This window comes from Phocoena phocoena, chromosome 21 (genome assembly GCF_963924675.1).
Source record: "Phocoena phocoena chromosome 21, mPhoPho1.1, whole genome shotgun sequence".
NCBI lineage: Eukaryota > Metazoa > Chordata > Mammalia > Artiodactyla > Phocoenidae > Phocoena > Phocoena phocoena.
In genome coordinates this window covers 5,956,100-5,972,898 of record NC_089239.1, presented here as the reverse complement: position 1 = coordinate 5,972,898, position 16,799 = coordinate 5,956,100, and the positions used below count along the sequence as shown (strand labels likewise).

At 36.0% G+C, this 16,799-nt stretch overlaps 1 protein-coding gene across 1 annotated transcript in view; it reads left to right on the top strand.

Moving 5' to 3' along the window:
• The window catches only part of LOC136141918 (disintegrin and metalloproteinase domain-containing protein 32-like), a 136,023-nt gene that overhangs the window by 104,722 nt on the left and 14,502 nt on the right, over positions 1-16,799 (top strand). The window contains exons 16-18 of the mRNA XM_065900074.1: positions 2,087-2,192; positions 2,550-2,730; positions 6,512-6,595. Coding sequence (XP_065756146.1) covers positions 2,087-2,192; positions 2,550-2,730; positions 6,512-6,595 — 371 coding nt within the window. The remainder of the gene's footprint in view (positions 1-2,086; positions 2,193-2,549; positions 2,731-6,511; positions 6,596-16,799) is intronic.

Below are 16,799 nucleotides of genomic sequence, written 5' to 3'. Positions count from 1 at the left end.
GTCCATCTACTATTTTGTGGTACCTCATAGCATTTGATAATAGGTCAGAGGGAATATAAATACACTATTTGGACTATAGAAGAGAAAATTCTCTTTGTAGACTTCATCAGTATACTGGGTTTAAGGAAATATTTGACATGTGATTTCACATTTTCAAAGTGTTGCCCTTTTGGTGTTTCCATATCACCTTGGAAAACCCAGACTGAGCTGAAAGAAAGTCCCTAACACTAATGAGAGAAGGTATTCAAGGGAGAAATTAAATACAGGGCTCATTGGTACCTTTAGAAGCACTATTTGAATGAGTAAAAATTGGCCTGGATGAAGAGCATTCCTAACCTGGTATTCTCAGATTCACAACTGAGCTAATAAACATTGTGAATACTCAGAAATACCATTACCTGTCCTCACGGTACATATACAAGCACCCTTGATGGACCAATGTTTAAAAATGGTGGAAAGAGATGGAATTAGGAGAAGGTAAAAAATTAAAGGGAATAGTGGGGAAAATGTAAATCATAGAAGGAGCTGGTAACTAGGAGAAACCTTCTTAATCTCAAAAGAAAATGGAGAAGGATTAGATGGGAATTAAGAGTGACTAAATATGGGACTTCCCTGGTGGCGCAGTGGTTGAAAATCCGCCTGCCAATGCAGGGGTCACAGGTTCGAGCCCTGGTCCAGGAAGATCCCACATGCTGTTCGGCAATTAAGCCCATGGCGCCACAATTACTGAGCCCGCGCTCTAGAGCCTGTGAGCCTAGAGCCCGTGCTCTGCAACAAGAGAAGCCACTGCAATGAGAAGTCCGCACACCGCAGTGAAGTGTAGCCCCCGCTCGCCGCAACTAGAGAAAGCCCATGCACAGCAATGAAGACCCAACGCAACCAAAAATAAATTAATAAAAAAAAGAGTGACTAAATAAGCATCATCTTAATTAAGTTTCATAACACTCCACTGAGGTAGATATTATTACCTACTTTTATATTTTATAGATGGGCAGCTAGACTTAGCAAGGTTCATTTTGGAGACGGTGACTGTGCTAGGTGGAATTCTAAGATGGCTCCCAATATTCTTCTGGTGTACATTTCTTGGATAATCCCCTCTCTGAGTTGGGGGAGAACCCGTGAATATATGATGGAATATCATTCCTATGATTAGATTATATAGTAAATATGAAGGAATTTTAAAGATGTAATTAAGGTCCATAATTAGTCAAATTTGAATTAATCAAAAGGGAGATCATTCTGAGTGGGGCCTCACCTAATAATGTGAGCCTTTAGAAGATGGAAAATGTCAGAAGATTCTCTTGCTGGCTTGGCAGCAATAAGCTGCCATTGTTGTGAGAGGGCCGTGTGACTAGGACCCGAGGGATCAAGAGCAACCCCTGGCAGATAGTAAGACAATGGAGCAATGGGTGCAAAAAAATGAATTCTTCCAATGACCAGTGAGATTGGAAGAGGACTCCAGCCTCAAATGAGACTGTAACCCCAGCTAAGAACTTTATTTCAGCCTAGTGAGACCCTGAACCGAAAACCTGCTTGTGCTTTGCCAGGCTCCTGACTTACAGAAACTGTGACGTGGGTATTGTTTTAAGGTGCCAGTATATTGGTAATTTTTTACACAATGATAAAAAAACTAATATAGGAATGAAGGAAAAATAGGTAAATTTATAGTTTGGCAATTTTGGTCCCTTCACTTCAGACTTTCCGAAGATACGAGGTTTCTTTAATGAGATTTTTTTATACACCTGGCTTTTTATAAATTCCTACTCAGAATCTAGGAGAACAAGTATAGTTTTCTCTCTCTTGTCTTCTTTCACAGAGCCCTCTCAAGGTTTACACTTCTACAGCTCTCCCCTATCCTCATAATACCTTTTGTGATGGAAATGACTGAAAATGAAGTAAAAGGAGAAATAACCATGAGCGTTACTTTTCACTTTAATCATTTCTTTTTTCTTACAACGTCACTAAGAAACTTTTGAATAGATGATAATAATAGAGAAAAAAACATAAGAAACATAAATATATGAGGAAATTGAGGAAGATGGAAAAAAAAGAAGTTTTAATCCAAATATATTTCTAACTTTGACAGGTTCAAAAAATGCTCCATTTGCCTGCTATGAAGAAATACAGTCTCAAACTGATAGGTTTGGGAACTGTGGTAGAGAAAGAGGCAGATATAAATTTTGTGCATGGAGGTATGCTATGCAAATATTAAAGATAACCTCTCGTGTTCTGTAAGATTCTGTTTTTAGTTTTTCTCTATATATGTCATTCACTCCAGTGGTTTCAAGTATCACATGTGTATGGGAGTAAATCTGAAATCAAAATCTCTAGCCTTGGCATCTTTCTTGTGCTACAGGCTTATTAAGCCTGTATCAATGGCTTTACTTTTTACTTTAAATGTTAGCATTAAAGTGTTACATTTTCCTTAGATATATTGCCATAAATGGAGAACCATTGTTTATTTTTACTTTTTTGTCAGAGAAACCAATCTGATGCATTTCTAATAAATGCCTAATGCATAACAATCATATAATTTATTATGTTTGCAGGAATCTTATATGTGGCAGATTAATTTGCACCTACCCCTTTAAAACTCCTTTCCTTCGAGACGGTGCTTCTGTGATTTATGCTTTTGTACGAAATACTGTATGTATAACTATGCACTACACAACGACAGGTGGAGAAGATCCAATGGTGGTCAAAAATGGCTCTATTTGTGATACTGGGAGGGTAAATGACTTAAAATCTATTTTTAAAAATCTAGTTTTATTAATTCCTTTAATAAATATTGCAGTTAATTACTAGTGCTTTGTAAACTTAAATATTTGGTTAAGGAGAAAATGAATAAGCTTCAATTGGTCTCTGAGGGAAATGAGAGTTGTTTGATCCCCATTAGAATTTCAGTGTTGTGAGCAAGGAAAATCCAAGTGTTCTGGGGCTGGAGTGGGGAAGAGAGAAATCTTGGGAATACTCGGAGTTAAATATTCCGTAACATGAAAATTCACTTTTCTTCTTGGAGAAGAAAGAAGAAATCCCACTTAGTAATATATGTCTCTTTGCGGCCCAGTAGATAAAAGCATGACTTAGATGGGGCTGCTAAGAATCAGTCTTCACCTCTTAGTTTTTGACATTTTGCAAGTTACCTAACCAGTCTGAGATATCACAACTGTATGTAAAGTGGGGATAATAATAACATTTACTCTATGGAGTTATTGCAAAGATTAAATGAGATAATAGTATAAAGTGCTTAGCACAATGCCCAGCACATAGTAAGAGCTAAATATAGGTTGGCTATTATTATTTATTGTTATTATAATTTGTTATCTATGAGACCAGCCAACCAAATCTGGAGAAAACATAGAGGGAATAAATTTACTTCAAAATCTCTACATTCTAAAAGGGGTTGTTAGACACACCACGGAGGCCAAGAACTAATGAGAAGACGGAACACATTAAAGGCTTAAAAGGGTTAGGGTGTTGGGGTTTAGAAAGGGTTTTGTGAGGCCATTTCTCTGAAGAGTGTTGTGATTTCATGTGTGAAAGGAAATCATTTTCACATACATTATATCATTTTACCTTGAAACAAATCTCAAATAGTTTAGAAGAAGTATTATTGTACTCATTTAAGAAAACTGCAACTTAGGGAAGTTGATATTGCTAGAAATAAGGGAGTTGGGAATGTATCCTTAATCCTCTGATTATTATACTTTATACTTAAAAGAATTAATATTTGGATGTTTAATACATTCCATAATAGAATGTTAGATATCTGTAGTATATTTTAATGAAAACTTCTAGTATATTTTCTTAGGAACTCGAATAATAGCGCATATTTAGTGAAAACTCCTGATTATTGAATTGATTTTCTTTCTATGCAAACTTTCAATATGTGCAGTAATACAGAATATTATTTAAACTGTGCTCTTAGGGATGGTTTTGTTAGATTTCAGGCTATTGTAATTAAAAGTGATTTTTTGATTCTGATTTTTTTTATGTCAGTCTTGTTTCATTTGTTTCTCCCATTTCCCTGCCCTGGATCATTTTTTTGGACTGTTTTTAAAGAACAATTTTAGAATCACAATAAAACGGAAAGGATGTTAGAGGGATTTCCTACACGCCCTCTTGGCCCCACACAGGCATGTCTTCCCCGTTACTAACATCGCCCACCAGTGTGGTACGGTTGTTACAATTGATCAGCCTACATTGACACATGCCTATCACACAAAGAAAATAGTTTATGTAAAGCTATTGTACATCCTGTTAGTTCCTGACCTATATTATTTTCCTTCTCTCTTAAGAACTTCTTTTAACATGTCTTGCAAGACAGCTCTCTTAGCGAAAAATTCCCTCCATTTTTGTGTGTCTGAAAAAGTCTTTATCTCTCTTTCACTTTTGAAGGATAATTTTGCAAGTATATAGAATTCTATATTCTAGGTTGGGGATTTTTCTCTGTCAATACTTTAAATATTTTACTCCACTCTTCTGACTGCCTGGTTTCTGAGGAGAAGTCAGATGTAATTCTTATCTTTGTTCCTCTATAGGTACGGTTTTTAAAAAAAAATTTTGCTTTTTTCAGGATTTATTCTTTGATTTTCTGTTTGAACACAATATGCCTAAAGTGTTGGGGTTTGTTAGTTTGTTTGTTTGGCATTTATCCTGCTTATTGTTTTCTGAGATTCCTGGGACTATGGTTTGGTGTCTGATGTTAATTTGGGGGAAATCCTTAGTCATTATTGTTTCAAATATTTCTTCTGCTCCTTTTTCTTTTTCTTCTGGCGTTTCCATTACATATATGTTATACCTTTTATAGTTGTCCCATAGTCCTTGGATATTCTGTGTTATGTTTTTGTCTTTGTTCTTTTTGCTTTTTCATTTTCAAGGATTCTATTGATATATCCTCTAGCTCAGAGATTCTTCCCTCAGCTATTTCCAGTGTACTAATAAGCCCATTAAAGGCATTTATTCATTTTTGTTACAGTGGTTTTTTTTTTCATTCCAGCATTTATTTTTATTTTTTTCTTAGGATTGCTGTCTCTCTGCTTCCATCTGCCGTCTGTTCTTGCATACTGTCTACTTCATCTATTAGAGCCCTTAGCATATTAATCATAGTTGTTTTAAACTCCTGGTCTGATAATTTCAGTATCCATGACATGTATGGTTCTGATACTTTCTCCGTTTTTCCAATTGTGTTTTTTAGCTTTTCGTATATAACCTTATCTGTTTTCTTGAGAGCTGGACATGATGAACCAGATAAAAGAACTGCTGTAAATAGACCTTTAGAAATGTGGTGGTGAGGTGTTGTGGGAAGGGGAAGTGTTCTTTAGTCTTATGAACAGGTCTGAGTCTTTCAGTGAACCTGTGCCTCTGGACTGTGAACTTCACAAGTGTTTCTCATGTTTTTTCTCCTCCCTTAGGTGGGACAGGACGGCTGGAGTGGGCTGGAGTTGGGTATTTCTCTTCTTACACATGGAAGGTTAGAGCTGACTGAAATTGGGTATTTCCCTTCCCCCAGATCAGTTAGGCTCTGATAAGACATCACCAGATTAGGCTCTAGTTAACTAGTTTCTCCTGAGGGCAAGCCTTGTTAAGAACAGAGTGCTCTGGCTACTTCAAAATGGTTCCTTTTCCCCTCCTGCCAGAATACAAGAAATTTTTTTCTCTAATATTTACTGTGAGAACGTTGGCTGAGCTCCTGGATATACATCTCACAAAATTGTGGGGCTCTCCTGGAGTTCCTAACTCTCAGAGGTGTCTGTATTGAGCCTCCAGCAATTCATCAATTACAGTTCAGGCTTTCCAACGCTGGCACGGGTACCTGAGGAGGTTTCCGCTTGTGAATCTTTTCTCTGGTAAGCTGTGACTCCCTGTGTTCGCTCGTCTGTCTCTCCAATCTGGGGGCAGTGGTTTGCCCCCAAGTCACTTCTTTTATGGATCCTAAAAGAGTTGTTGCTTCTTCAGTCTGTTCAGCTTTTTACTTGTTGTTAGGATGGTGTGTCAACTTCCAAACTCCTTAAATGGGGAACTGAATACCAGAAGCCTGAATCATTTCTTTAAAATTTATTTAAAAAATAGACTTTATTTTTTAGGGAAGTTTTAGGTTCACATCAAAAGTTGCAGAAAGTACAGGAAGTTCCCATAACCACTTACCCCACAGAAGTGCAGACACCTACACTATCCACAATCCTACACTATTACATCATCCTCACCCAAAGTCCATAGTTTACATAAGACTTATTGGAAAACTCCCCAAATATTTGTAACTTACACTACACATTTCTAAATAACACTTATGCCAAAGGAGAAATCTCAAGAGAGATTGAAAAATATTTTTAATTAAATGAAGTTGAAAATACAGCATATAAAAATTTGTGGGTTACAGCAAAAGCAGTACTTAATGGAAATTACTGCATTGAATGTCTGTGGTCTTATGTTATAAAATTACTGATGGTAATGTTACAATAACTGGACTTCTCTAACTCAGAAAAAAAAATTTGTATGTGTTTTTCCTTAGATTTGTGTAAATCGTGAATGTGTAGAATCAAGGATACTTGCAGACAGATCAAATAAGTGTTCACTAAAGTGCAATGGACATGGAGTAAGTAAGCACATGATTCGTGTTTTCCCAAATCACCTCTCTTGGACACTTTTCAGCATCATTCGTTAATTTATTCAATGTTTATTGGGTTCCTACTGTGTGCTAGGACATGTATCTACTTAAAATGTGGGGCTGAATTGGGTTACTAAATTTGTAGCCATATGTTTTAGAGGACATTGTACAGAATTAAATCGCTGATGACTCTAACAAATTTATTATTACAGTTGGGCACTTTTCAGAGGTATTAAATATTCCAATAAATATATTAACCTGTTCGTTACAGGGAGATAATTAAGCTAAAGTTTGTGTGTCTATGAATATATAGGGTGAGGGAAAACTATTGGTTTTATCCCTCATTTTGTAATAGACTTTTTTTTTTTTTCCCAATGAGGCCAATTTACTTCCCATACCAAAAAAGTAAAAGCGCAGTGGATAGAAGGTTGGATTGTCAATCTCAAGTGACAGTAGAACACCCCTATTTTATTTTTTTTCAAATTGGAATATAGTTGATTTACAATGTTGTGTTAGTTTCAGGTGTACAGCAAAGTGGATCAGTTATACATATACATATATCTGTTATTTTTTAGAATTTTTTCCCATATAGGTTATTATAGAATACTGAGTAGAGTTCCCTGTGCTATACAGTAGGTCCTTATTAGTTATCTGTTTTATATACAGTAGTGTGTATATGTTAATCCCAAACAATTTATCCCTCCCCCACCTCCTTTCACCTTTGGTAACCATAAGTTTGTTTTCTACATCTGTGACTCTTTCTGTTTTGTAAATAAGTTCATTTGTACCATTTTTCAGATTCCACACATAGGCAATATCATATGATATTTGTCTTTCTCTCTTTGACTTACTTCACTTAGTATGATAATCCCTAGGTCCACCCATGTTCCTGAAAATGGCATTATTTCATTCTTTATTATGGCTGAGGAATATTCCGTTGTATATGTGTACCACATCTTCTTTATCCACTCCACTGTTGATGGACATTTAGGTTGCTTCCGTGTCTTGGCTATTGTAAATAGTGCTGCAGTGAACACTGGGGTGCATGTATCCTTTTGGACCATGTTTTTCTCCAGATATATGTCCAGGAGTGGGATTGCAGGATCGTATGTTAGCTCTATTTTTAGTTTTTTAAGGAACCTCCATACTGTTCTCCATAGTGGCTGCACCAATTTACATTGACACCAACAGTGTAGGAGCGTTCCCTTCTCTCCACACCCTCTGCAGCAGCATTTATTATTTGTAGATTTTTTTGATCATAGCCATTTTGCCTGGTTTGAGGCGATGTCTCTTTGTAGTTTTGATTTGCATTTCTCTAATAATTAGTGATGTTGAACTTCTTTTCATGTGCCTCTTGGCCATCTGTATGTTGTCTTTGGAGAAATGTCTATTTAGGTCTTCTGCCCATGTTTTGATTGGGTTGTTTTCTTTTGATGATATTAAGTCACACGAGCTGTTTGTAAATTTTGGAGACTAATCCCCTGTTGGTCACATCATTGGCAAATATTTGCTCCCATTCTATGGGTTGTCTTTTTGTTTTTTTTATGGTGTCCTTTGCTGTGCAAAAGCTTTTGAGCTTAATTAGGTCCCATTTGTTTATTTTTGTTTTTATTTCCATTACTCTGGGAGACAGATTGAAAAAGATATTGCTTTGATTTATGTCAGAGACCAGAGACTGTTCCACCTATGTTTTCTTTTAAGAGTTTTACAGTGTCCTCTCTCACATTTAAGTCTAATCCATTTTGAGCTTATTTTTGTGTATGGTCTTAAAGAATGTTCTAATTTCATTTTTTTACACGTAGCTGTCCAGTTTTCACAGCACCATTTATTGAAGCGATTGTTTTTCCTCTATTGTATAGTCTTGCCTCCTTTGTTGCAAATTAATTGACCATAGGTGCATGGGTTTATTTCTGGGCTTTCTGTCCTGTTCCATTGATCTATAAGTCTGTCTTTGTGCCAGTACCATACTGTTTTGATGACTGTAGCTTTATAATATAGTCTGAAGTCAGGGAGCTGATTCCTCCAGCTTTGTTTTTCTTTCTCAAGCTTGCTTTGGCTCTCCAGGGTCTTTGTGTTTCCATACAGATTTTAAGATTTTTTTGTTGTTGTTCTAGGTCTGCAAAACATGCCATTGGTATTTTGATAGGGATTGCATTGAGTCTGTAGATCACTTTGGGTAGTATAGTCATTTTGACAATCAAAGAACATGGTATATCTTTCCAACTGTTTGTGTCATATTCGATATCATGACTCAGCATCTTACAGTTTTCGGAGTACAGGTCTTTTGCCTCCTTAGGTAGGTTTACTCCCAGGTATTTTATTATTTTTGATATGATGGTTAATGGAATTGTTTCCTTATTTTCTCTTTCTGGTCTTTTGTTGTTAGTGTATAGAAATGCAACAGATTTCTATGTATTAATTTTGTATCCTGCAGCTTTACTGAATTCATTGATGAACTCTAGTAGTTTTCTGGTAGCACCTTTAGGATTTTCTATGTATGGTGCCATATCATCTGCAAATAGTGACAGTTTTACTTCTTCTCTTCCAATTTGTATTCCTTTTATTTCATTTTCTTCTCTGATTGCTATGGTTAGGACTTCCAAAACTATGTTGAATAATAGTGGTGAGAGTGGACATCCTTTTCTTGTTCCTGATCTTAGAGGAAATGTCTTCAGCTTTTCACCATTGAGTATGATGTTAGCTGTGGGCTTGTCATATATTGCCTTTATTATGTTCAGGTATATTCCCTCTATGCCCACATCCTGAAGAAATTTTATCATAAATGGGTGTTGAATTTTGTCAAAGGCTTTTTCTGGATCTATTGAGATGATCATATAGTTTTTATTCTTCAATTTGCTAATGTGGTGTATCACACTGATTGATTTGTGGATACCGAAAAATCCTTGCATCCCTGGGATATATCCCACTTGATCATGGTATATGATTATTCTTTGAATGTTTTGTTGGATTCGATTTACTAGTATTTTATTGAGGATTTTTGCATCTATGTTCATCAGTGATATTGGCCTGTAACTTTCTTTTTATGTGATATCTTTGTCTGGTTTTGCTATTGGGGTGACGGTGCCCTCACAGAATGAGTTTGGGAGTCTTCCTTCCTCTGCAGTTTTCTGGAAGAGTTTCAGAGAGTATGTGTTGACTCTTCTCTAAATGTTTGGTAGAATTTGCCTGTGAAGCCATCTGGTCCTGGACTTCTGTTTGTTGGGAGTTTGTTACTTACAGTTTCAATTTTAGAACTTGTGATTGGTCTGTTCATATTTTCTATTTCTTCCTGGTACAGTCTTGTCCATTTCTTCTAGGTTTTCCATTTTATTGGCCTGTATAGTCTCTTATGATTCTTTGTATTACTGTGGTGTCAGTTGTAACTTCTTTTTCTTTTCTAGTTTTATTGATTTGAGACCTCTCCTTTTTTTTTTTTTTTTACTTTTCCTTGATGAGTCTGGCTAAAGGTTTATCAATTTTCAAAGAACCAGCTTTTAGTCATAGATATTTTCTGTTGTCTCTTTGTTCTGATTTCATTTATTTCTGCTCTGATCTTTATGATTTATTTATTTCTACTAACTTTGGGTTTTGTTTCTTCTCCTTCCTCTAGTTGCTTTAGGTGTAAGGTTAGGTTGCTTATTACTTGAGATTTTTTTTTCCCTGCTATAGACTGTATTGCTATAAACTTTCAATATTTAGTTTTATGAGCTGTTTGTATATTTTGGAAATTAAGCCCTGTTGGTCACATGGTTTGCAGATATTTTCTCCCATTCTGTAGGTTTTCTTTTCATTTTGTTGATGGTTTCTTTTGCTGTGCAAAAGCTTGTAAGTTTGATTAGGTTTCATTTGTTTATTTTGTCTCTATTTCTATTGTCTTGGGAGACTGACCTAAGAAAACATTGGTATGCTTTATGTCAGAGAATGTTTTGCCTGTTATCTCTTCTAGGCTTATGTTTAAGTGTTTAAGGCATTTCAAGTTTAATTTTTTTATGGTTTGAGGCTGTGTTCTAACTTCATTCATTACATGAAGCTGTCCAACTTTCCCAGCACCACTTGCTGAAGAGACTGTATTTTTTCCCATGGTATATTCTTGCCTCCTTTGTCAAAGATTAATTGATTGTAACTGTGTGGGTTTATTTCTGGGCTCTCTATTCTGTTGCATTGATTGATATATCTGTTTTTGTGCCAATTCCACACTGTTTTGATTACTGTGGCTTGGTAATATTGTCTGAAGTCTGGGAGGATTATGCCTCCCACTTTGTTCTTTTTCCTTAGGGTTGCTTTGGCAATTCTGGGTCTTTTATGGTTCCTTATAAATTTTGGGATTATTTGTACTTTCTTAATATATGCATTTATTGCTATAAACTTCTAAGAGCTGCTTTTACAGAACCCCAGTTTTTGTCTGTGTTGTTTCCATTTTTATTTGTTTTAAGATTTTAAAATGTCCTTTCTAATTTCTTTCTTGATCTATTGTTTGTTCAGGAGTGTGTTGTTTAATTTCTACATGTGTGTGAATTTTCCAGCTTTCCTGCTGTTGATTTCTAGTTTCATATCGTGTTGGTCAAGTAGATACTTTGTATGTTTTCAATTTTCTTAAATTTGCTAAAATTTGTATTGTGGCTTATATGACCTATCCTTGGTAGTGTTCCATGTACACTTGAGAAGAATATGTATTCTGCTGCTCTTGGGTGGAATGTTCTATATATATCTGTTAGGTCAATTTGGTATAAAGTATAGCTCAGGTCCAGCATTTCTTTGTGGTTTTTTGTCTGGATTATCTTTCCATGTTGAAAGTGGAGTATTGAAGTGTCTTACTATTATTGTCTTGTTGTCAATTTCTCCTTTCAGTATTTGCTTAGTATATTAGGTGCTCTGATGTTGGGTGTGTATATTCACAATCGTTATATCTTGCAGAGTTGACCACTTTATAATTATATAATGATCTTCCTTTTGTCTTGTTACCATTTTTTGGCTTAAAGCCTTTTTTTGTCTGATATAAGTATAGCTACTCCCTCTTTCTTTTGGGTTCCATTTACACGGGATATTTTTACATCTCTTTGAGGCTATGTGATTCTCTTGAAGGCAGACTTAGTTGGGTCTTGTTTTTTCATCCATTCAGCCACTCTGACCTTTGACTGATTAATTAATTTCATGTATTAGGGTAACTATTGATATGTAAGTGCTTAGTAATGCCATCTCTTTCATTACTTTTTGGCTGTTTTTTTGTTGTTTGTTTCAGTTCCCTTATTCTTTTTTTCCTTCTCTTTTTGCCTCTTTATGAATTCATGATTTTCCATGTGGTATGCTGTGATTGCCCTCTGTTTATCCTTTGTGAATCTACTATAGGTTTTTGCTACATGGCTACCATGAGGTTTACATAAAGCATCTTATAGATAAAACAGTCCATTTTAAGCTGATTGTAACTTAACTTGGATCACACACAAAAGCTCTACCCTACTATCTCACCCTTTTTTGTTTTTGATGTCAAAATTTACCTCTTTTCATATTGTGCATATGTTAGCAAATTATAGTAAGTATAGTTATTTTAATACTTTTACCCTTTAACCTGTATACTGTTGTTCAGTAGTTAACACACCATTCCCTTACAGATTTAGATTTTAAAATCTGTGTATTTACCTTTATGAATGTGTTGTATGTTTTCATGTTACTAATTATCATCTTTTTATTTCAGGTGGAAGAAATTCTTTCAGCATTTCTTGTAAGGCAGGTATAGTGGTGATGAATTTCCTCAGTTCTTGTTTGTCTCGGAGAGTTTTTATTTCTCTTTTACTTTTGAAGGATATGTTTGCCAGTTAAAGTATTCTTGACTGACTTTTTCATTCTTTCAACACACTGAATATATCATTTTATTCTGTCCTGGCCTGTACCTACTGGGTTTCTATCTGTAGATTACAGTCATTTTTTTTCTCTTGCTTTATTTTACGATTCTCTCTTTGTCTTTGATTTTTGTCAATGTAATTATAATACATCTTGGAGAAGGTCATTTTGCATTGAGATAATGGAGTGATGTATTTGCTTTGTGACTGGATGTTTCAGTCTCTCCCAAGTTTGGGAAGTTCTCAGCTATTATTTTTTTAAATAGACTTTCTGCCCCCATTCCTCTCTTTTTTCCTTTTGGAACTCCAGTTATTCTAATATCTGTATGTTTGATGGTTTCCCGTAGTTCACATATGATTTGTTTTCTCTCTTTCAGTATTTTTTCTTTGGCTACACTGACTGGGTTATTTAAAAATTCCTGTCCTTTAGATCACCAATTCTATCTTCTGTTTGGTCTATTCTGCTGTAGATGACCTATTGCATTTTTCTTTTTATTTATTTCATACTTCATCTCTAGAATTTCTTTTTGGTCCTTTTTTATCGTTTCTACCTCTTTGTTAAATTTCTCATTTTATCCACGTGTTTATCCTGATTTTATTGACTTGTATGTCTGTTGATTCTTGTAGGCAGTTGAGTTTGTAAAAACAGCTAGTTTGAATTCTTTATTAGCTAAATTGATAAATTCAGTATCTTTGTGTTCAGTTACTGGAGTATTACTGTTATCTTTTGGTAATGACATACTTCCTTGATTCTTTATATTCCTTGCAGTCTTGCATTGCTTTTTTTATATTTGAAATAGTAGTCACTTCCTTAAATCTTTACTAGTTGTCTTCAGGTGGGAGATTTTATTCACTGGTCTTGCTTATGTCTAGGTCTTTCTCCAACTTTATGGATATCTCTGCTCCACATTTCTTGTTCCATTTTGTGGCAGAATTTTAAGTTTGTGTGTCTTCTATGATTCTTAAAAACTCACTAAACCAGCTGCTGGAAACCTCTCTTTTGTTTTCCAGAAGGTGTGCTACAGCTCATGTTTGTGCTTTCTCCTTTGCCCAAGGACACTGGCCCGATTTTCTGAGGGCACCCCATGTCTATCAGACCTTGCTCTTGCCACTGAACTCAAATTTGCATACAAAGAGCAGGCCACAAAGTGGGGGGAGTTGTTGGTTTAGCACTTGGGGCATTGGAGGTGCCTGTGGGTCAGGTGGTGGTGGGATCCTTGGGTGAAGTTCTCACAGCACCTCATGGACAGGCTTTCTGCTGGAGTACTGAAAGCATTCATCAGGAACCATGTCCCTTTAATGCGCTTTGATATTCTTATCAGCCTCTTTCCTGATATCTGTCCCCCAGTCTTAGAGGTGCTGTCTCGGTACTCTGGGTGCTATGGGAAAGAAATAGATTTCTCCAGCTATGTCCTGTATAGCTGGGTTAGCTTTGCACTCACTCACTGCTTTCCCTTTCCCCTGAGAGGTCACTGCTGGCTAGTTCAGCCCCATGCTGTGTCACATTGAGGGAGGGGTGGTGCTGGCAAAGTTACTCTTACCCTTTCCAATGTGTCCAAACTTATTTATTTATATATTTGCTCCAAAGGAATTCAGGCATCTATTACCAGGAAGGTCGGACTTCTGCAAGGCTCTCTTGTCCATGAGTGTCTGCCCAAGTCAGCACTCTCCAAGTTTTCCCTGACTACAACCAAGAGAGGCTGAGGCCTATTCACTGGCTCCTGCTTCTTCCACAGCCTATACTGAGGTCTGTCTGCCTATTACCTGATGCACAGGTGGGAAAGACTCTTCCTGGGTCCCTTGGTGTATGGTGCTTGATCCTACAACTTCCACAGAGGTGCTTTTGTTCATAGATGGATGCCAAAATTTAGTTGTTGAACAGAGGAGCCAAAAAGAGAGACATATTATGCAATCATGATGCTATCATTACTCCCAAAGTCAGTTTTATTTCTTCCTTTCCAATCTATGTACTTTTTATTTTCTCATCGTTTCTTCCAATATGATGTTAAAAAGGAATGGTGAGAGAGGACTTCCTTGCTTGGTTCCCGATCTTAGCAAGAAGGCTTCTAATCTTACCATTAAGCATAATGTTATTGTAGGTTTTTTTTTTTAAAGATATTCTTTATCAAGTTGAGGAAGTTTTATTTTATTAACAGCTTTCTGATGGTCTTTTATCATAAATGCCTATTCAGTTTTGTCATATAATTTTCTGTAACTGTGGTATGATCATATGATTTTTATTCTTTAGCCTGTTGGTTTGTGATGGATTACATTAACTGATTTTCCAAATGTTAAACAATTCTTCCATAGTTGAGACAAAATTCACATGGTTGTGGTGTATATTTCTTATACGTTGGTGGAATTGATCTGCTAATATTTTGTTGAAGATTTTTGCATCTTCATTCATGAGAGATATTGGTCTGTAGTTTTCTTTTCTTGTAATGTCTTTGTGTTTTGTATTAGGGTAATGCTGGCCTATAAAATGTGTTAAGAAGTATTCACTCTACTTCTAACTTCTGAAAGAAATTGTAGAGAATTAGTATGATTTCTTTCTTAAATGTTTGATAAAATTCACCAGAATATCCAGCTGGACCAGTGCTTTTTGTTATGGAAGGTTATTAATTATTGATTCAATTTATTTAATAAATATAGGCTATTCATATTGTTTATTTTTGTGTGAATTTTGTCATATTTTGTCTTTCATGGACTTGGTTTATTTCATCAGTGTTATCAAATTTGTTGGCATAGAATTTTTGATATTATCCCTTTATTATCTTTTTAATGTCCATGGGATCTGTAGTGATGTCCCCTCTTTCATGTCTGATATTAGTAATTTGTGTCTTCTCTCTTTTTTCTTAGCCCAGTTAGAATCTTCTCCATTTTATTGATCTTTTCAGAGAATCCACATTTGGTTTTGTTGATTTTCTGTATTGATTTTTGTTTTCAAGTTCATTGATTTCTGCTCTGTTAATTATTTTTTCTTTTCATATTGATACTAATTTACTGTTCATTTTCTAGTTTCATAAGGTAGAAGTTTATATGATTGATTTTAGATCTTTCTTGTTTTCTTATGTATGCATTCAATGCTAGAAATTTTCCTTTAAGGACCTCTTTTGCTGCATCACATAGATTTGATAAACTGTATATCCTCTTTCATTTAATTCAGCATATTTTAAAACTTCTCTTGATATTTCTTCTTTGACTCATGTGTTATGTAGAAGTGTGTTGTTTAATTTTCAAGTATTGGGGAAGTTTCCAGCTATTTTGCTAGTGCTGATTTCTAGTTTAAAGGCATTGTGATCTGAGAGCAGACATTGTATGATTTCTCTTCTTTTAAATATTGGTAAGGTGTGTTTTATGGCCCAGAATGTGGTCTATCTGGGTTCCATGTGAGGAGAGAAGAATGTATATTCTCCTGTTGTTAAATGAAGTAGTGAGTAGATGTTAATTATATCCAGTTGATGATGTTGTGGATTTCAACTGTGTCCTTACTGATTTTCTTCTTCCAGCTGGATCTGTCCATTCCTGACAGTGGGGTGTTGAAGTCTCCAACTATTATAGTAGATTCATCTGTTTCTCCTTGTAGTTTTATTGGTTTTTGCCTCATGGGGCTCTTTTGTTAGGCTGCCCCTCAGGGTGAAGCTTCAAGAAAAGCAAATAAGCCTGTTGGATAGAAAGGCCTGTGGTATATTTCAGTCTTCTGTCTTGGTGCTATGCCCTGGAGGTGGTTGCCAGCTCAAAACTGTCTTTCTGTTTATTACAGCCCCCTGGGAGTCATGAGTGCAAGTCCCACTGGCCTCCAGAGCCAGGAGATCAAGGGGTATAAGCGGGAATTTCAGAATCCTGGGTGCTACATGCTTGCACAAGCTCCTTCCTGGGAGATCCCAGTGACCTGTAAAGAGGCAGGGATAGAGCACAAAGTAGGTGTCCACTGGCCTCTGTCTTTGGAGAGTATTTCAGTAGGCCCCTAGATGTGTTAAATTATATGCCTGCCCCTTAGGCCAGAGCTTTAAGATAAGCAAATATGCCTCTTTACTGAGCATTTCAGCCTGCTGCCTCTGAAGTAGGCCCTGGAGAATACCGAGGTGAGTCTGCACAATCCCTTTAAGAACTGTTTCTTACTTCACTATACCTTTGTAATTTTCTTTTTGTGTACATGTGTTGCCAGTTTTTCTGGTTTTGGTATCAGGGTGATGTTCGCTTTGTAAAATGAGTTAGGAAGCATTCCCTCCTCTTCAGTTTTTTGGAAGAGTTTGAGAAGGATGGGTTTTAAATCTTCTTTGAATGTTTGATAGAAATCACTTGTGGAGCCATATGGTCCTGGATTTTTGTCTTGGGGAGTTTTTTGATTACTG